Source organism: Spea bombifrons, chromosome 6 (assembly GCF_027358695.1).
Source record: "Spea bombifrons isolate aSpeBom1 chromosome 6, aSpeBom1.2.pri, whole genome shotgun sequence".
NCBI classification, from domain to species: domain Eukaryota; kingdom Metazoa; phylum Chordata; class Amphibia; order Anura; family Pelobatidae; genus Spea; species Spea bombifrons.
Genome location: NC_071092.1, coordinates 50,270,297 through 50,291,787, shown reverse-complemented (window position 1 = coordinate 50,291,787; position 21,491 = coordinate 50,270,297). Strand labels below are relative to the sequence as shown.

General features: G+C 42.6%; 1 protein-coding gene across 1 annotated transcript in view; it reads left to right on the top strand.

Moving 5' to 3' along the window:
- COL24A1 (collagen type XXIV alpha 1 chain) overlaps window positions 1-21,491 on the top strand; it is a 64,195-nt gene that overhangs the window by 6,713 nt on the left and 35,991 nt on the right. The window contains exons 3-20 of the mRNA XM_053469165.1: window positions 1,149-1,202; window positions 4,398-4,451; window positions 5,947-6,000; window positions 7,736-7,780; window positions 9,076-9,129; window positions 9,533-9,577; window positions 10,025-10,078; window positions 10,315-10,359; window positions 14,688-14,741; window positions 15,539-15,583; window positions 16,342-16,395; window positions 16,483-16,527; window positions 16,978-17,031; window positions 17,897-17,950; window positions 18,856-18,909; window positions 19,152-19,205; window positions 20,043-20,096; window positions 20,433-20,477. Coding sequence (XP_053325140.1) covers window positions 1,149-1,202; window positions 4,398-4,451; window positions 5,947-6,000; window positions 7,736-7,780; window positions 9,076-9,129; window positions 9,533-9,577; window positions 10,025-10,078; window positions 10,315-10,359; window positions 14,688-14,741; window positions 15,539-15,583; window positions 16,342-16,395; window positions 16,483-16,527; window positions 16,978-17,031; window positions 17,897-17,950; window positions 18,856-18,909; window positions 19,152-19,205; window positions 20,043-20,096; window positions 20,433-20,477 — 918 coding nt within the window. The remainder of the gene's footprint in view (window positions 1-1,148; window positions 1,203-4,397; window positions 4,452-5,946; window positions 6,001-7,735; window positions 7,781-9,075; window positions 9,130-9,532; window positions 9,578-10,024; window positions 10,079-10,314; window positions 10,360-14,687; window positions 14,742-15,538; window positions 15,584-16,341; window positions 16,396-16,482; window positions 16,528-16,977; window positions 17,032-17,896; window positions 17,951-18,855; window positions 18,910-19,151; window positions 19,206-20,042; window positions 20,097-20,432; window positions 20,478-21,491) is intronic.

Here is a 21,491-nt window from a genome sequence, read left to right as displayed (position 1 = left end):
AGAGAAGGATATACCTAATGAAAAAGCTGCTGCTATTTCACATGTGAGTTAAGTGTATATACTAAACCTGATACAGAGCTCTGGGATATGATGTCATACTCTAGTAGCTGGCACCACACAGATAGCAAAGCAGGAAGCCTTAATGGAAATATCTGTACCAGCCATTGCAGAGAACTGTCACCTCTGGGCGACGGAGGTCCCGGGGAGGAAGCTCGCCCAATGCCCCAATAAGGTGTAATGCCCTGATGAAGTGCCAGTGATTGCTTGGGGGCAATTGCCTTCTGAGCCACAGCAATTTCTACAACCAGGGTTGTCTGGTATTACCCTTGGCACTGGACTAGCCCGCGGGAGGCCAGTGGAGTCACATAATGCAGTTACGTAACCCCATAGTAGCAGTGCAGAAGCTCACAATATGCGCGAGCAGAAGAGAAACCAGGCAGCAGATGAGTTAAAGGTCTGGTGTGCGTGATTTTTTAAGCATTGGTGGGTGTGTAGGTAAATTCATGTGGGGTTGGGGTGGTGGATGGTCACTTAGCTGCATGTTCCCCACAGACCAAAAGATACTAGCCCTCACCTGCAGAGATCACTGCAGGAAATTTTTAAGGTGCAGCCGATGCTTATCGAAATGCCACAGAAGTGTGTACCCAGAGCCATGAGTCTTTGGGACCTCAGAGACTTCTTCTTCGGAGACACAGGGGTTCCAGGATTAGACACTAAACTAGGACCAACACCCTTGGACCATAAAACTCATTTTGCAATCCGTGAGGGGCACAGATGGTACCCCTTGTTGTTGTCCTGATGATGATAATCTGTATATACCCAGTCCAGTTCAGGCAGCCTAAGGGTTCCCCAACTGTCACTAATTTACTGATGGCAGTTACTTGCCTCCCCCTTCTACCCAGGCGCAGGTAGGTTCCAAAGGGAGCACTGCTTTTATTTTAATCAGGGATATGATGTGGCCCTGGTGCAGGCACAGGAACATGTGACATCTGAATTAGGGACTGTAATGGACATTCTTTGTTACATGGTTCTCCTAATTAAAAGGGGCATTCACATAAAAAGAAAAAAATCATTTGTTTTATTAGGAAGTACCTTTTTCTTGAATGAAAAATACTACAGTTTTATCAAAATCCATTCCTTACTTTTAGGGAGAGATTGGACCTCACGGGATCCCTGGTTCACCTGGTCCACCTGGTCCCAAGGTAGGTAGCATTCAATAATTTGATTTATTTAAAACAAGGTGATAAAATGATAAGTAACTGATACAGTAACTGCTACAGGGAAGTACCTGAAAACAGAATGGGCTCTGAACACGCATATTAAGACATTACCTGACCCATTGGGCTCATCGTATGAGGGCCACCTAGAGCTCCCTCTCCTGGTTAACAGCAGAATGCCACCTGCCCAGGAAAGCAAAAGGGAACACGCGGGATCTCTGTACTGTTACTGTATTGTGGTTCTGTCTGACATGTGTTCAGGGCAATGCTTTGAAGAGAAGCGCGTTGTCTCTGTGCTGGGGGTTAGCGATCCACATGTGTTTACAATCCTTACCACAGCATGTGTCAAACATCCGGGAAAAAGAGGTTCAGCTACACAAAGGGTTTTTAAGTGCACATAGATGAAAAACAAGAAACAGGAATTTAAGAATATCCATTATAAGTGAAAACAGATGTTTCTGTTAAAGTCATTCTAAAGAAATAATAGTAAATGCTTCCACCTGCCTTACTTTAACACAGTCATTGTCCAAAATATAGCAGGAATAAGATACAATGATACAAATGATATCCCTGGCTGCAATAAATTAGTAGCTTTTTTACTGCGTCACTCATATAAGAATATAATAATTTACTAGAAAAAGCTGCCTAAAGGCCCTGAACTACTGCCAACTCCTGTCCGGAGACACAAATGTACAGAATGTCTCAATATGTAACTCCTCTACTACAAGGTGTCTTGCTTTCTGATTCCGTACCTATAGTTCCATAGGTCCCTCATAATATGCCCGCTATTACGGACAGATTTATGTAATCTGCTTGCTTTGTCTCAAACTCTGTGACCCCGCTCCTTAAATAAAATTATTGAGTGTTTCATCTATTTCAAAAGAATGTGTTTTGAAACGGACCACTTAAAAAAACAAAAAGTGACAAAAAGCTATTCCTTCTTCTTATTTTTACACAAACATTTGTATTGCAGTTAGAAATGTCTATTGTGATAAACCAGGGTTAGGGTTTTAAGTTTGTGCTCCAGGAACCTATGAATCCCAGGAGAATCACCATTCAAATTTACCATTAAACAAAATAATGCGTATGTTTGCATTTATTTACTATTATCACTGAGTACACTATTATGTGATGTTTTTGAAAGAAAATAGAGATAAAATCAATGATTATACACCCAACCTGAGAGAGTAGTCTTTGGACTTTGCAGGGACGACTGTGATTACAGAGTGTGGAACAGACAACAGGAAGCGGGGAATCTGGAATACATTTCAAATCCTCCTCTAGATGTCTTTGAATAGACCCAACATGATAACTTTGGATTCTATCCAGCTATAGTCCTTCTAGAATGGTGTCTATTTCAGAAACATGTGGAACTGATACAGATTCCTTTTGTGTTTCTTTCCTGCTCCGTGTACTGTGGGCAGAGGCTTTCAACCTTCCCGTGAATGGAATGTTATTTAAGGAGGGGGTAGCAGAGTAGGAGAGCCTCTACTGTAACCTGAGAGAAATAGAACAAAAATAACAAAACATTAAAACTGACAACATACAATTTGACAATAAGATTAAGAAACAAGGCTGCTTGGCTTGGTTGATCTCACTGTAGAGAGCGTGATGTGGAGAAGTTAGTGGACAGAGATCTTGAAGGTGGAGAGGACAGATCGTTTCTTCATGGTATTAGGAAATAGATTATCAGCTTCTCTGAACAGATGGGCTTTTAGTGAGTGTTTAAAGTTAGAATAAGCAGGGGAGAGACAGAATGCTGCAAGAAATTCCAGAGAATAGGTACCGCGCAGGTAACATCCTGGAGACAGGATTGGGAAACATTATAAAAGTTGAAGAGACGCTGGCCACGGGAAGGGTGGTTAGAAGAGTATTTGGAGATAGAGAAAAGGTAAATTGCTGTCAGCATAGAAGTAGAACTATGCTGATAGAGATGAGGCCCCAACAGAGAGGTAGGGGAGAGGAATAAGGGCAGAGAAGGAGACGTTAAAGGAAGCCAGGGAAATTCAATGCCATGGATGCCACATGTTAGAAGGGTTTGCAGGAGAAGAGGCTGGACAGCAGTGTCAAAGGCTGTAGAGAGGTCCAAGAGGATGAGCAGGGACAGGTGACCAGTGGTTTAAGTGGTGAGGAGCTTGTTCGTTACATTTTTGTGAGGCCTGTCTCAATAAAGTGTTGCAGGAGACAGAGTGAACCTCAAAGGAAGATGTTATTAGTGGCAAATGGAAAGGTGAAGCAGGGAGAGAGAAGCAACCAACATCCCCTCCCAGTCTGCAGGGCCCGGCCTTTGGCCGGCGTGTCGGCCACAGATACAAAGAGCAGCAGGAGAAATATCAGAGGAAAGAAGTCGGTTTCAGTGCTAGGGATGAGGCTGAAGAGTAAGAAATAAAGAGGTCATGAACAGCAATGAGTTTGTTTTGCAGAGAGTGTGCCTACCAGAAGGGGCAGGAGAAGGGGGTAGTGGGGCTTCACTACCTGTGAGGTAGGCAATGTTGCTCGGGATGAGGAGGTCTTTTAAAATTTGTGAGGACAGGGGCAAGTAAGGATAGGGAGACCCCAGAACATAGAATGAACATAGAAGGAGAAGGAGGAAGAAGGATAAGATGTGTGATCAGAATCTGGATGGATGGGCTGCCTTCATCTGGTATTAGTAGCAAATGTTTTAAGAAAGCAGAGTGCATGTGAGGTGATCTGGGGTGATGACAAAAGGAAGGGGGAGCTATGGGTTGCCCTGTGGTTGTTATGAGGGGAGGAATAAGCAGTATATTTAAGGGGAAAGGACCAATAACATGAAGGACGTCATGACAAAAGTTGGAGGAGGTAAGATGAGGAAATTAGGCAGAGTATCTGGTGATGCTAAAGTTGATGGTGTTTCTGCTCTGAACATATTGCTTGGTTGTCTGTGGGTCTTTCATGGTCATAATGTCAGAACACCGTACCTTTCCCCCTCCAGGAGACAGTGGCCTCTGGACATCAGTTCCATTAGAATCAGGAACATGGACACATGTGGCATCAAGGGGAAAGAGGATTTCTTGGTCCATTTTTCTTTGTTAATTTTATTATCTGGCATTAATAATAAGCTTCTTTACACTCTGCGCTGTATAATTGAGTCATTTATTATAAAACCAATTAACAGGCCAATAATCTCATTTCCTTATTTACTTTTAATGTCTTTAAAAGGGTCCAAAAGGAGATCCAGGATCCTCACCTGGTCAGGCAGCACCTGGACAAAAGGTATTGATACCAGCTCTTGGAAAGTCACATTTGTGGCAGGTTTCTCTATAACATTGTCACATGTTGAGTGGACTTGTAAACACACACACATGCATATATACACTCACTGGCCACTTAATTAGGTACACCTGTTCAATTGCTTGTCAACACAAATAGCTAATCAGCCAATCACATGGCAGAAACTCAATGCATTTAGGCATGTAGACGCGGTCAAGACAACTTGCTGAAGTTCAAACCGGGCATCAGAATGGGGAAGAAAGGGGATTTAAGTGACTTTGAACATGGCATGTTGGTTGTTGGTGCCAGACGGGGTGCTCTGAGTTTTTCAGAAACTACTGATGTACTGGGATTTTCACACGCAACCATCTCTAGGGTTTACAGAGAATAGTCTAAAAAAGAGAAAATATCCAGTGAGTGGCAGTTGTGTAACAGAAATGCCTTGTTGATGTCAGAGACTGGTTCGAGATGGCAGAAAGGCAACAGTAACTCAAATAACCACTTGTTACAACCAAGAAATGCAGAATACCATCTCTGAACGCACAACAAGTTGAACCTTGAAGCACATGGGCTACAGCAGCACACCGGGTGCCACTCCTGTCAGCTAAGAATAGGAGACTGGAAGAACGTTGCCGGGTCTGATGAGTCTCAATTACAGCTGCAACATTCACAAGCCCGGGTCAGACTTTGGAGTAAACAACATGAAAGCATGGATCCATCCTGCCTTGTATCAACGGTTCAGGCTGGTGGTGGTGGTGTAATGGTGCGGGGGACATTTTCTTGGCACACTTTGGGCCCCTACCAATTGAGCATTGTTTAAATGTGATAGCCTACCTGAGTATTGTTGCTGACCATGTACATCCCTTTGTGACCAGAGTGCACCCATCTTCTGATGGGGACTTCCAGCAGGATGATGCACCATGTCACAAGGCTAACATCATCTCAAACTGGTTTCTTGAACATGACAATGAGTTCACTGAACTCCAATGGCCTCCACAGTCACCAGATCTCAATCCAATAGAGCACCTTTGGGATGTGGTGGATGTGCAGCCGACAAATCTGCAGCAACTGAGTGATGCCATCATGTCCATATGGACCAAAATCTCTGAGGAATGCTTCCAGCACCTTGTAGAAAGTCTGCCACAAAGAATGAAGGCAAAATGGGGTCCGAACTGGTACTAGCAAAGTGTACCTTATAAAGTAGTCAGTGAGTGTGTGTATATATATATATATATATATATATATAAAAATAGATTTTTAATAGTTTTTTTATGTTTTAAACATAACCCAAAAGCAAGCAGGCAATGGTAAACTATATTACAAATAAAGCCTTAGTATGTGTGACGTTCAGTTCAATAAAACCTCTGCACTTGCAACATTTTATTGGATTTAATTTGTGTGCATACATCATTCGAGAAACTTTTTTCACTAGAAATATATTAATTGAATTTTTTACGAAAAATAATAATATTTAATGCTAATATTTTCTGCATCATAGGGGGATCGAGGGTCAATGGGTTTGATGGGGGAGCGGGGTCCTGAAGGCCAAAAGGTAAGAACAATTTTTACTTTTAATATGTTCCCTATTTGACCCCAGTTTTTTTGTTACAGTAAGTGGCTTATTTACCTTTGGCACTGCCCTAGGCCTAACCCAGGGTAGCCTTACCAGCCAAATCCTCCATAGCCGTAGTGGGCTGGTTGGGGAGATCAATGATCTCCCTTTTAATAGGCCCATTGAACAGGGGCCCTACAGGGAGATAGTTACCCTGTTTTGCAGCACACTGGCTGCTGTCCCCCTGGGCCTGCCACCCTAGGCCTGGGCCACAATACACCTCTGGTTAAACGGTGGATCCCCAACTGTGCCTAAGCTCCTTGCTCAGCAAACTTGTGTTAAGGTTTTGATCAGTTCAATGATCCATCTGTAATTTAGATTTTTGCTGTTAAAGGCTACAATGATACTCACAAGTAAGCAATTCAACACACACAACACAAATCTAAGAGACAATTGTGAACTCAAATACACATAGACATTTGGCAAGTATTTCATAATTAAAGGAACGCTTGCAAGATCAAAGGAAAACTTCTCATTGACATTAGTGTGGATTTTGCAAGAACAGAAGTTAATTAAAGATAATGAGATACAGCCAGTAATGGGAGTATTTGCGTAAGTATACTTCCTGCACATGCACTGTAGCCTTCACTATTGAAATCAGTAGGAATACTGACAGCCAATGACATGAATGCTAACTGAACACTGAGATTGGCTGCTGCTCCTCCAATGGGAGGACTATGGCGCATGTGTACAAAGTGTAATCATCTAGAAAACATGATTATGAAGACCAAGAAGGTATAAAACAAGCCTAGAAAACAATCCTGGACCAATCAGAGGTGGGTTATAATACCCCAAACCAGAAGCATCTCCAGAGTGCTGTTATATCCGTTAGTAAAAACAATATATTACATCAGATCTGTCTAGTCCAAGAGGGCAGAGGAGCAGTCAAGAGGTTGGTGGTAACTATGAATGAGCCACGCAGATTCACCATGGGACACCTCACCTGGTGCTGGAATATATATGGCTGGAAGCTATTCCAGAACAAAATCATATATAATCTTGTTTAGATGTTGCTATGCCAATACTGCTTAAGGGAGAGAGAAATACTGGGGTTAAACAAAATGGGGATGGCTTCGTGTTGGGGATTCTTTTTACTGGCAAGTCTGGAGTGGTTACAAGAACAAAAACGACTTGGAGTGGCCGATAACAATCCAGATCTTGTGATAACACCTGGAAAATGTTGTCACCCCAAAGTCCCATCAATCCTAAGGGAACTTCATTAGGAGCACAGGAGGGTACAGGTATGAGCTAGACCTTATTGTGGTTGGACAGGAGCAAGTAGGTAGATAGATTGGCCAGGGTTGCCATTAATGACCTCTAAACATAAAAGGAGCATAGAAGGAAGAGGAATATGGTTAAAAGATATGGTTGGCGGTTTGGGTAATTGAGCTGCCTTGACATCAGTTAGGTTGGTAGTTGGGAATGTTTTAAGATTGGGGCAAGATGCTCCAGTCCCCTGCAGTCTCCATCAGTTGAACAATGTAACCCTCATCAGGCCACCTATGATGTCATGAAGTAATCTGGGTCAAGGCCACAAAGATCTCTAGGAATCATTTGGATCTGCCCCAGGAGGACCAATAAATAATCACTTTTGATGAAATCAGTGACGTGTGTAGCTTACTTCTATGCCATACTCCAAGTGTTAATATTAAGGTTCTTGCTTTTACCTCCGCAGGGTGCGAAAGGTTATCCCGGACCCCCTGGTCCTCCCGGAGAAAAGGTAAACATTGTAAACGGTATATATATATATATAGAGAGAGAGAGAGACAGACATAAGAACATTTCATCTACGGTTATGAAAATCGTCAGGTGACAGAGAGAGACAGGGGGTTGTAGGTATCTATAGATTTGTGTCTATGGAGAAAATGGCTTCACGCGAGCAGCTCTCCACTTTCCATACCTCTCAGCCTTGGAAGTGGGATGTGGGCTACAGTCATATCTGGGATGCTGAATCGAGTTAAGGGTTAGCTGGGATTGCGTGCCCTTGCATGCTAATGATTGTAAAACAACCTGCTTACTCAATAATATTTATGAGTGCACGTGTGTGTCTGCGAGTGGAATAAAAATGTCTTCACCCGAAACTGAATAAAAGGCTTAAAAAGTTGCTCAAAAACTATTTGATGATAATTGACCCCTTTCCATGAGCAGAGGTGCAGGTAATAGAATAAACGTGGGAAGTATAGGGCTCAGGTATGCATTAGCCCTAATCCGATACCCTGGCCAGGAGGATGACAAGGGTTAAAGTCAGGACTTCCCTACCATGGGTCCGGGTGGGGGTTATATTGGGTTACAAAGCCCATTTATAGAGCATTTGGCGGAAATGTATTGGGGCCATTCGCACATATCTGGTTTGTAGTATAATAAAGGGGATGTACAGTAAATGCAGTCATATAATAAGTAGATGATGTAATAAACACGGTTCAATAAATAAATACATTCGGAAATCATGTTTACAGGATTGAACCATCATCCTTAACAGCTGCATCTGCTTAATTCTTTCTGCAATTGGTGGGTGACTTCTGGTAACCATTAACATGGAGGTTAAAAGGAGCCGGTGTGATGACAAAATCTACCCACATCAGAGGGCTTTTCACTACGGAAGGAACAACGCTAACTGTATTCATATAAAAACTTGGAGGCAAAAAACATTTACGTAATCCGGGCCCTTTAAGTAAAAATACATCTGCTGGGGCTGACAGTCAAGTTTCTGATACAATCTGCACTGAGGGATCAAGAGAAATGGAGAGGATTTACACTTTTATGTGAAACAAGTAAATGCAGCTGAGGAATAGCCTGTTGACATGCTAAATCTCATCCCGTAAATACTCCTCTACCAACAGGGTGTAAACTGATTGTAAGCTCTTATGTCCAGCTATTTCCTTGTCGGGACTGGTTGCCAGCGCCTGGTTTTGTTTTTTCCATTCAGCTACTACTTTGGCCTCTCGTTTTCTTGCGATCTCTGTTGTTTCGCTATATTTTTAGTTTCAAGGCGTTGTTTTTTTCTGTGTTTTGCAGGGAATTCCTGGCTTGTCTGGATACGCGGGGGCAGTTGGTTACCCTGGCAGGCAGGTGCAGTGAATGTGCTGTAAATATTGTACCCATAAAATTTGCTGCTATAGGTTGAGGCAAAAAAACAATATTATTACTAACAAATTCTGAACGATTGGTAAAATACTTGAAATGGTTACTTTCCATGAAACTTTTCTGGAAACTGTAAATTATTCCATTGTAACTTTTATCTATCTACAAATATACATTTATTTTGGTAAATAGACTGACAGATTTTTTTATCCAAGGAGTGGTTATTGTCATATTTTATGTGAACGTGGAGGCGCGTTATATATATATATATATACATATATATATATATATAGAAATAATATTAGGGGTGATTAGAATGTGTAGAAACATTTAATAAAGTTTAATTCATTTAATAAATTAATGAAGTGAAATGTTGTCATGTTGTTGTTAGGGTTCAGCTGGACCTGAAGGATTTCCTGGCCCTAAAGGCATTGGGGTAGGTATTCATAAGACTATAGAGCACCCAATTACCAACTTTTAGTGCATTACGATAAAATATAGGGGATGACAATAAGCACAATCATATTTAGTAAAGTCCCTGTCCCAAAGAGCTTACAGTTAGATAGCAGTTCTTAAGCTACTTGCTTTATGGAAAAGTATGAATATTAAGGGTAAATCAGACATTTTGTCTCGAATAGAAATATACAGTTTAAGTTCATTTTGCTATATTTATATGAGGGGAAATAATGTAAAGGCTCCCGAACATGCAATCGATGCCCCAGGACACGCAGTCAACGTTTATTTCATGCAGAATGTTTGTGGTTTCCACCTCCCTTTTTGCTGTGGTTTCCAACCGAAGCCCTCAAGTTCTGCTGTCGGTGATGGAGGAGCCGTAAGGGTCTCAGCTGGCAGTGAAGGCTGTTTATTTGAATTACTTTTCTAGGGCTTTATTGGAATAGCTGGGGTGCCTGGACCCCCTGGACCTGAAGGGGAGAGGGTGAGTTGTAAGCTTCTTCCACACCTGCTTCTGTCTCATTGTTATGTTATATACTAATTGTCATGTCCTGATTGCAAAATGTACAGCGCCACGGAATATGATGACGCTATATATATATATATATAAAACAATAAATAATGATAAGTTCCTACCATGCTTTCCTAAAGTGCCACAACTAGTCCTGGTGAATTAAGTGACATTGTCCATTGTTCATTTACATTTCTCTTTGATCAAAGGGAGCGTCGGGGGCCCCGGGGATCAAAGGACCCAAAGGAGTTCAGGTAAATAGTACAGCATAGTACACACCACCTGATACACGCCATGCACTAAACTATACACATTACATTACATTACATTTATTTATGGAGCGCGGGCAGATTCTTCAGCGCTGCACACGCCATGAACTCAACTGTACACCATGCATAGAACTATACACACCATGCGCAGAACTATACACACCATGCACAGAACTATACACACCATGCACTGAACTATACACACCATGCGCAGAACTATACACACCATGCACTGAACTATACACACCATACACTGAACTATACACACCATACACTGAACTATACACACCATGCACTGAACTATACACACCATGCACTGAACTATACACACCATGCACTGAACTATACACACCATGCACTGAACTATACACACCATGCACTGAACTATACACACCATGCGCAGAACTATACACACCATACACTGAACTATACACACCATGCACAGAACTATACACACCATGCGCAGAACTATACACACCATGCACAGAACTATACACACCATGCGCAGAACTATACACACCATGCACAGAACTATACACACCATGCACTGAACTATACACACCATACACTGAACTATACACACCATGCACTGAACTATACACACCATACACTGAACTATACACACCATACACTGAACTATACACACCATGCACTGAACTATACACACCATGCGCAGAACTATACACACCATGCACAGAACTATACACACCATGCACTGAACTATACACACCATGCGCAGAACTATACACACCATGCACTGAACTATACACACCATGCACTGAACTATACACACCATACACTGAACTATACACACCATGCACTGAACTATACACACCATGCACAGAACTATACACACCATACACTGAACTATACACACCATACACTGAACTATACACACCATGCACAGAACTATACACACCATGCACTGAACTATACACACCATGCACTGAACTATACACACCATGCGCAGAACTATACACACCATGCACTGAACTATACACACCATACACTGAACTATACACACCATGCACTGAACTATACACACCATGCACTGAACTATACACACCATACACTGAACTATACACACCATGCACTGAACTATACACACCATACACTGATCTATACACACCATACACTGAACTATACACACCATGCACTGAACTATACACACCATGCGCAGAACTATACACACCATACACTGAACTATACACACCATGCACTGAACTATACACACCATACACTGAACTATACACACCATGCACTGAACTATACACACCATACACTGAACTATACACACCATACACTGAACTATACACACCATGCACTGAACTATACACACCATACACTGAACTATACACACCATGCACTAAACTATACACATTACATTACATTACATTTATTTATAGAGCGCGGGCAGATTCTTCAGCGCTGCACACGCCATGAACTCAACTGTACACACCATGCACAGAACTATACACACCATGCACAGAACTATACACACCATGCACTGAACTATACACACCATGCGCAGAACTATACACACCATGCACTGAACTATACACACCATGCACTGAACTATACACACCATACACTGAACTATACACACCATGCACAGAACTATACACACCATGCACTGAACTATACACACCATGCACTGAACTATACACACCATGCGCAGAACTATACACACCATACACTGAACTATACACACCATGCACTGAACTATACACACCATACACTGAACTATACACACCATGCACTGAACTATACACACCATACACTGAACTATACACACCATTCACTGAACTATACACACCATGCACTGAACTATACACACCATACACTGAACTATACACACCATGCACTGAACTATACACACCATACACTGAACTATACACACCATGCACTGAACTATACACACCATGCACTGAACTATACACACCATGCACAGAACTATACACACCATGCGCAGAACTATACACACCATGCACAGAACTATACACACCATGCACTGAACTATACACACCATGCACTGAACTATACACACCATGCACTGAACTATACACACCATGCACTGAACTATACACACCATGCACTGAACTATACACACCATGCACTGAACTATACACACCATGCACAGAACTATACACACCATGCGCAGAACTATACACACCATGCACAGAACTATACACACCATGCACTGAACTATACACACCATGCACTGAACTATACACACCATGCACTGAACTATACACACCATGCACTGAACTATACACACCATGCACTGAACTATACACACCATGCACTGAACTATACACACCATGCACTGAATTATACACACCATGCACTGAATTATACACACCATGCGCAGAACTATACACACCATACACTGAACTATACACACCATACACTGAACTATACACACCATGCACAGAACTATACACACCATGCACTGAACTATACACACCATGCACTGAACTATACACACCATGCACTGAACTATACACACCATGCGCAGAACTATACACACCATGCGCTGAACTATACACACCATGCACTGAACTATACACACCATACACTGAACTATACACACCATACACTGAACTATATACACCATGCACTGAACTATACACACCATGCACTGAACTATACACACAATATACTACACAATGTGCACCACATACCATGCTATACACACCAAGCAATACAAAGTACACAACACATAGCTTTACGATACCTTATTATAATATGATGCCCAAGGACCCAGTTATATGAGTCATGAAAAGATTTAATACCTTGTTTTTTGGGGGGTTTTTTATTGTTTTTTTTTTAAGGAGTTTTCTCCTTTTTAGCACGGTTCAGCAAGTCCCATAAGGATGTTGTTTCAGTGGTTTAAATCAGATTGAATGGATCATATACATGTTCAGCCCCAGTTGTTCAGGAGGTGTCACGTATGTGCCTGTGTTTGGGTTAGAACCCCTTGTTCTATAAATAAGTCTCTGCAAATAACTGTGGGTTTCCTGCCGGTAACCGTCTGGATTCAGTTTTCACTGTGTGGAGTTAAGTTACAAAGAGAAGCCCTCACTGGTGGCGCCTGTTGGGCTGTAAATATAGAAATATATAGAGAGAGCTTCTCCATCGTGAAACATTCTGCTTTTGTGGTTGACGCTGCGTGTGGCTCGTGCCTTTTAACATGGGATGGAGATTGGTAACAAAATCCTCAGATATGTGCAGTAGATGCCTGTGTATCGCTGTGTTAGCGGAAATCAAAACAACCGTATCACACACACACACACTACACCTCGATAAAGCCGCTTCAATCAAAAACAGACCTATGTCTCAGGGCTGAGGGTACACAACGACATCATATACACATATATAGTATATATATGTAAGGCCTGCATTTCTTTCAATGAGTCATTGATGGTCTTTTGGATTCATTTTGCTCGGCTGACCACCCCTGGAAAGGTTCATCACCATCCCAAGTTTTCTCCATTTGTAGATAACGGTTATTGCAGTGATTTGCTGGAGTCCCAGAGCCTTAGAAATGACATTGTAATCCTTTCCAGACTGATAAATGCCAGTGAATTGTTTCTCATCTGTTCTTGAATTTCTTTAGATCGCAGCATCGCGTGCTGCTTTTCGAGACCTTTTAGTCGATTTTATGTTTAGATTTAGTGAGGTTGGCAGTAATCACGACTGGGTGTTTCTTGTGAAACTGAACCCAATTACCAATCAAATTTGGTTAATTAGTTTATTTATTAACTAAGGGGCAAATATAAATAGATATATAACATTTACTACACAGCATCACTTGGGGTTTCTCAAAGACACGCCATAACACAGTATTCCACAGTGACCTGGGTGGGCAGTCCATTAGGGTTAGCACATTTCGACATTTTAGTTATTAAAGTCAGTGCTTAATCATCAGCCAGTACCGGCCCTTCTAAATCAGATTTTATCCTTATGAAGAATTGAAATCCCACTCCTGCAACTCAAAGGTACAGGTTCTCAAAGGACCGAGCTGGAGTCCCCGGTGTTCTCTCCTGGGCTTAGGAGACCTTACAGCAGTTACTATGTTCACTCAACTACACAGTAAGGCTTCATTCCTGTATAGTGCGGGTGCAGCAGGCCTTTAAAGAAAGGCAACCTATTAATTAAATGAGGGGGGTTAAAATGCCACTGATGCTCCCACAGATGGTTTTATTGGCAAATGATACTCTGAGGCCAGTATTTTTAGATCTTGCTTACCCAACTGTCTTACGAGACACTTTCCTCCACTCCCTACCTTAATGGTCTTTTCCATGTTTTAGGGTGTTCATGGAGACTTTGGTGAAAGAGGCCCCCCAGGTCCAGATGGAAGCCCCGTAAGTATTAGATCAGTGCACATCTTGATAATGCTTTAAGGTGTCCAGCTGCGGGACTCCAAAGGTTTGGTTTGTTTGTAAATCAGATTTTATTATGGATTTACAAAGATGTACTTGAAGGACAAAACAATGTGAAGCACCCATTGCCACCAACTGTAGTATAACGTCACAATAATTCCCTGGGCTAGCTCACTCAGGATTTCCCCATATGAGAAGAGGAGGACAGCAAACTTCCTTGAAATAAAGAAAATGGGTGGGGAAAAGGTGAGAAGAGGACTCCAAACATTAGGTTTGCTTCACTTGGTTCAAATTTCTTGGTTCTTTGGACAGGTTAGGAATTCCATCCCATATCTAATGTATACAATTAGGGTAAATATAACAGGTCATATTGCATCGGCATGATTGCACATTAATGGTTCCTCCACCGATAAGAAGAGATCTAGTCAAGGCTATTCAAAAAACATATACAGAATTCCAGAACATGACTGTCAGGCTACTGATATTTAAAAAAAAATAAAAACCCATCTCCCTCAAATATTACCGGGCACGTTGCATATAATTACATTGTCTTTTAAACCCCAGTCCCAAAATCATTGGGGCAATGAAAACCACAATGTATGCAGGGTTGAGAGAGACAAGGAAGCAGAGATAATCCTTTTAGTTTTAGCCCAAATCCCATCATGTTCAGGATGGGGGGCCTGACAAAGATTATGTATCCCAACCCCCTTGATTAATTTATAGGACAGGTTAACAACATTGAATTTGTCCAGTATTCTCTTAACAAAGCTTTTTTTTAGGGACCGGTTGGAGGTTTAGGGCCACCTGGATTTCCTGGTCTGAGAGTGAGTAGAGTTTTTTACATGATATTTATTTACTGGAGCACCTAATAACAAAGCCTTTTCTATGTTTAAAGGAACAGTCCGGGCATTTGGTTTTTTATATTCCAGATGTTTTTTTGGTGTTTCTTTGTTTTCCATTCAGCAATATTGGGATCTAAACTCAGAGATCGCAGAGATCGTCTGTCTGATCTCCCTGACCTAAACCGGTACTGCTCCTGATCCTGACTTTAGATTGTGATGGAGACCCGGGTTCCTGTCCTCAATTGCTCAAGGGATTAACCCTTTGTAATCACCCAAGCATTAGTCGATACTTGGCGTATGGTGCAAACAGGACTAGGTTTATTGAAAACAACAAACATAATCAGATAATCCCATCAACTACCAGATAGCCTCCAGCCAGCAATGGCCACCTGGTAAAGAGTCTTTATTTCAGGGTGATCCCGAGGGAGCCGCAGCATTCCAGGGGTACCAATGGAGAGCCCAAGGTCCTTACCGGCTTGTAGTTCCCACTCCTCCCTACTGGCTTTCTTGTCAGTGGGCAGAACATACGTGATTAACTGTGACTGGTTAAATAAATTCGTTACCGGTTTTGCTAGTAACCCACTAAGCTTATTTAATAACTTTGGGTGAATCTCATCAGCCCCCACCGACTTGTTTGTCTTTACGTTAGACGGCTGAAACCCTTTCCTATGTTTTCTGTAAAAACTGAACAAAAATGTATCTTTTGTCCTCTTAATTAATGAATTGCCCTCTACTTGCAGGGGGATGTTGGTGAGGTGGGACCAGTTGGACCATCAGGGATTCCTGGACCTCAGGTATTACTTAGTATTTTATGGAAATCATGTGACATGCCATGGGAATCTTCGCTTTCAGAATATTAACGGCCATTCTTTGCCCCGTAGGGACCTCCTGGGAACATGGGAGCACCTGGAATCAAAGGTGATAAGGTGATCTAAATATATTTCATTATCATAGAGACAATCTCTGAACCTTTAGCTGCTTTATTTATAATACAAAATGGTTTAAATGTAGAATAACTTCTTTGCACATTATTCCAGAGTCACATAATTATAAGCACAGGAATCATTAAATAAAGTCATGTTTTCAGGAATTAAGCTCCAGACAGAGCATTTCATCTTTTAGATGCTTTCTAGGATATTTGAAATAAAAGGTTTAGGATTTCACTGGATGTTAGGAGGGGGAGAATCATTGGAAACGGCTATAAGCTGAGCGTGAGATAATTATTTATTATATCATAGCGGGTTATTATACTTTTATATTATATTATATTAAGCACAACAAAATCCTCAAACACATTTCCAAGTCGTTTTTACTTATAGAATCTGTATCTGAATGTAAGTGTTTTATCTGTGTCTGCGTAACAATATGTTATTTAGGGTGAACGTGGATTTTCAGGAGAACCAGGAGAGCTCGGGTACCCAGGAGATAAGGTGTATATATATCCGTGATATAAAATTCCAGTGTTTAAATGGTAATGTGATGATACGGTGACAGGAGGGTGAGATCAGACCAAAAGGGTTGAAAGAGAGCTTAGAACTAGAGGATGGAAGAAGAGGTCAGAGTGAGAGGATGGAAGGAGAGGTCAGAGTGAGAGGATGGGGAGAGGTCAGAGTGAGAGGATGGGGGGTCAGAGTGAAAGGATGGGGGGAGAGGTCAGAATGAGAGGATGAAAGGAGAGGTCAGAGTGAAAGGATGAAAGGAGAGGTCAGAGTGAAAGGATGGGGGGAGAGGTCAGAATGAGAGGATGAAAGGAGAGGTCAGAGTGAAAGGATGGGGGGAGAGGTCAGAATGAGAGGATGGAAGGAGACGTCAGAGTGAGAGGATGGAAGGAGACGTCAGAGTGAGAGGATGGAGGGAGAGGTCGGAGTGAAAGGATGCAGGGAGAGGTCAGAGTGAGAGGATGGTGGGAGAGGTGGGAGTGAGAGGATGGAAGGAGACGTCGGAGTGAGAGGATGGAGGGAGAGGTCAGAGTGAGAGGATGGTGGGAGAGGTGGGAGTGAGAGGATGGGGGGAGATGTCAGAGTGAGAGGATGGAGGGAGAGGTCAGAGTGAAAGGATGAAAGGAGAGGTCAGAGTGAGATGATGGTGTGAGAGGATGGAAGGAGACGTCAGAGTGAGAGGATGGAAGGAGACGTCAGAGTGATAGGATGGGGGAGAGGTCAGAGTGAAAGGATGGAAAGAGAGGTCAGAGTGAGACGATGGTGTGAGAGGATGGAGGGAGACGTCAGAGTGAGAGGATGGGGGAGAGGTCATTGTGAAATGTTAATTACATTTTCTTGTAATTTTTTTTAATAGGGCGCAGCAGGTCTCCCAGGGCCTCCAGGACCCAAAGGAAAGCAGGGACCTCTGGTACGTTGCCCAAACATTTCTTTTAAAAAAATCATTGGGTGTCAAACAAAGATCATTCATTTTGTTTATCAGGGATAGAATGAAATATAAAGGTTACTTTGTATTTTGACTTAAATAGATGCCAAAAATGTTTACGCCCTGAGTGCTGCGAGCTCTGGGATGGTAGATTGGAGAGATGGCGCCAGTCTAATGGGAACTGGTGTAACAGATCAGAGCACTGATTGCTCTAGAATTGCATGCTTACTTATTTGTGGATACATGGTATTAATGTGTAATGTGGCGGAATCTCGTGCAATTAACACAAGATCCCTTTGCTGCAGAACCCTGTTCACGCAGGTGTCACCCACAGATACCTGGAAGCTCCGGACTCTACAATTCACCTTCCCCTTTCTCCAGCCATGCCCACTTCCCTCCAACTCCCAGTTTATTTAAGCCTATGTGGGGCTAGCCCCACCTCCACAGATGATTAGCCACTCCCCCAGAAGATTGAGCCCACCCTGGGCCCACCCTGGGACGTTTCCATGTATGCACAATGAGCTCCATCATTATCTGCATGCTCCTCGCTCCATCCTGTGCTTGTTATCACGAGTGAGAGAGAGTATCTTCGTTGTCCTTCCGCAGGGAATAATGTATCAGTATTTTCTTTATATATTATGTATGTATATTTTAGTTGTAGTGAAATGTGTTCCAGAACAATCCATAGCTGGAGAATATACAGCCTGACCGGAGCACTTTCATCTGCTAATAACAGTCGTGTCCTGTATCCTAACTTTTATATGATTCAATGCAGGGTTTATATATACCGTATATATATATATATATATATATATATATATATAATATTATTTATGTGCCTGATTGGAATACTTGTCAAATGATTCATTTTTATGTGTATAACATTTTAGGGGAAAATTGGTGATCGAGGTCTCAGAGGACCCCCTGGACCCCCCGGGCCTGAGGTAATAATATCAGCGTTAAACTTGTTTGGGTTCCTTAATGCTGGTTGGCTCAGTTAGTGCTTCATAGTTGCTGCTGCACATGCTGACCTCTGACCAAACCAAAGTCACATGACATGTCACATGACAGGATATCAGGAACAATACTTACTTATTATTTACATTTTATTAAAGGTATAATCTGATTTACCCGCAGTGCATAAATCCGTCCCCTTTAATCTTAAAGTATTCTTCTGCTTTTTTAGGGGTTTCCTGGAGACATTGGGTTACCTGGTGTGAATGGACCCGAAGGGCCAAAGGTAAAAACTTACACTCCACCTTTCATTATTCTCAAATTAGAGCTGTCATTCCCCGGAAGTTTTTCCAGTTGAAAAGCCTCAAACCTTGATTCCTGATATATCTGCGTGAAAAATAAATTCATTAAATAACAAATTGGTACCCAAAAGGAGGACTCTCCCATACAGAACATTTCTCAGAACACAAACCATGTCCAGGTTTAGTGTCAATAGATATTCACAAAAAGGGACTATAATGTAGTAGAGTTGTGTATTTGGATTGGTACGAATTGCAAAGTTACAGATTTTTGGCCCTTTTACTCACTCTCTCTCTTTCTAAATGTTTCCCTACCTTCTCTGCTGACCACTTCCGCTTCTGCATCTTCCTGATCTCAATCTTCTCTTTTACCTTCTATCACTGCCTGCTTATCTGCGAACATAACTTGGCATGAAGTTCTGAAATATGGCCAAGCTTCCTCTGACTCCATCCTCCAGAGGGGCACGTCACCGAAAGCACTTTGGCGGAAGTTCACTTTAGGGCAAAATGGTGGCACTTCTGGTCACATTCTGTCACCTGATTGGAGGATTGGACATAATCCAGTGCGAGAGGGCCATTTTGGCAGAAGCTCGTGTAAGGTGATGTCTGTGGAGATGCAGACGAAGATAGAAGATAAAAGAAAGAATATGATGAACAAGAACATGCAAAAGCAGAAGTGATCATCAGAGAACATAGGGACACAGTTAGAGAGTGAATGCGAGTGTGGGAGACGTTATTGAGAATAAATGTGGGCAACAGGCAACAAATGTGAAAAATAACTCATTCTAATCCATGTTCTACTAAACCTTCACTGTTTCTTACAGGGTGTTCCTGGAGACAGAGGGCCAATGGGCCCCCAGGGTCCAAAGGGTGTAGAGGTAGGAAACATCACTGCCTGTGTCTGCACCCCCACCCCAATATATCATAACTACCAGTGTCTGCACCCCAATATACTATCACTGCTGGTGTTTGCACATCTTACCCTCTTGCCAGCATGATTTTTTGTCCTTTTTGTATTTGAAAACACAATCGCTGCATGGTGCAAATCGCTATTAGTTTATTTATTTTTCTGACACCATCTCTGCATAAAGATCATTTTACCTTAAAAAAACTATTTAACGTGCCCCCATATCTCCAGCGCCCTCTATATCAAATTATATTTATTGGGGACTTTAAAACCTGCAATGCTTATTTGTCTCATTCTTATAAAACAGGGAGAAGAAGGACCAGAAGGACCTCGAGGTGCCATCGGACCAAGGGTAAGATGCTATTAACTCTTTCTCCAGGGAGATCTTTTACATCCTGCAGTTACATATTTTTTTTTGGGGGGGGGATTGCACTGTGCATTATGAAGGGTGACCACAGGGAGCTTCTTTCACAGGAAGGGCAGACCCCGGGAGGATTCTCCTGGAGCACCCAAGGGAGCTTCTCCTGGAGCAAGGGCCAACCCTGGGTGATTCTCCTGGAGGAAGGACCGACCCGGGAGCTTTTCTCAGGAAGAACTCACAGGCCTCTCCTGCAGGAAGGACCAACCCCAGTGAGCTTGTCCAGGAGAAAGGGTTGTGCCCAGGCAGTTTATTTATTGAGGAAGGACTGACCCTGGGGAGCCTCTCCTGGAGGAACGCTGACCCTGGAGAGCCTCTCCTGGAGGAAGGGCTGACCCCAGGGAGCTTCTCTTGGAGGAAGGAAGGTTGACTAAGGGGAGCATCTCCTGGAGGAGGGGCTGACCCTGGGGAGCTTCTCCTGGAGGAAGGGTTGACCATGGGGAGCTTCTCCTGGGGGAAGGGCTGACCCTGGGGAGCTTCTCTTGGAGGAAGGGTTGACCCTGGGGAGCTTCTCCTGGAGGAAGGGCTGACCCTGGGGAGCTTCTCCTGGAGGAAAGGGCTGAACCAGGGTAGCTTCTCCTGGAGGAAAGGTTGACCCTGAGGAGCTTCTCCTGGAAGAAGGGCTGACCCTGGGGAGCTTCTCCTGGAAGAAGAGCTGACCCCTGGGGATCTTGTCCTGGAGGTATGAGCGATCCTGGGGAGCTTCTCTGCAAAAATGGCCTATTGCAAGCCTTTAGGAAATAAATGCACTATTATGTTTCAACAAACCTGTGGACTGAACAGAGAGCAATGGCAGTTACCCCATGGTCAGTCAAGCCCATGGTTTGTACTGTATCCATGCCACACATTACCAGTCCTGTCTTTCTGAGAGATGACAGTCTGTATAACACATTAATCAGTTAATGTAAAGAGGAAGCAAGCCATATTCTAAATGTTTAGGTTGCCAAA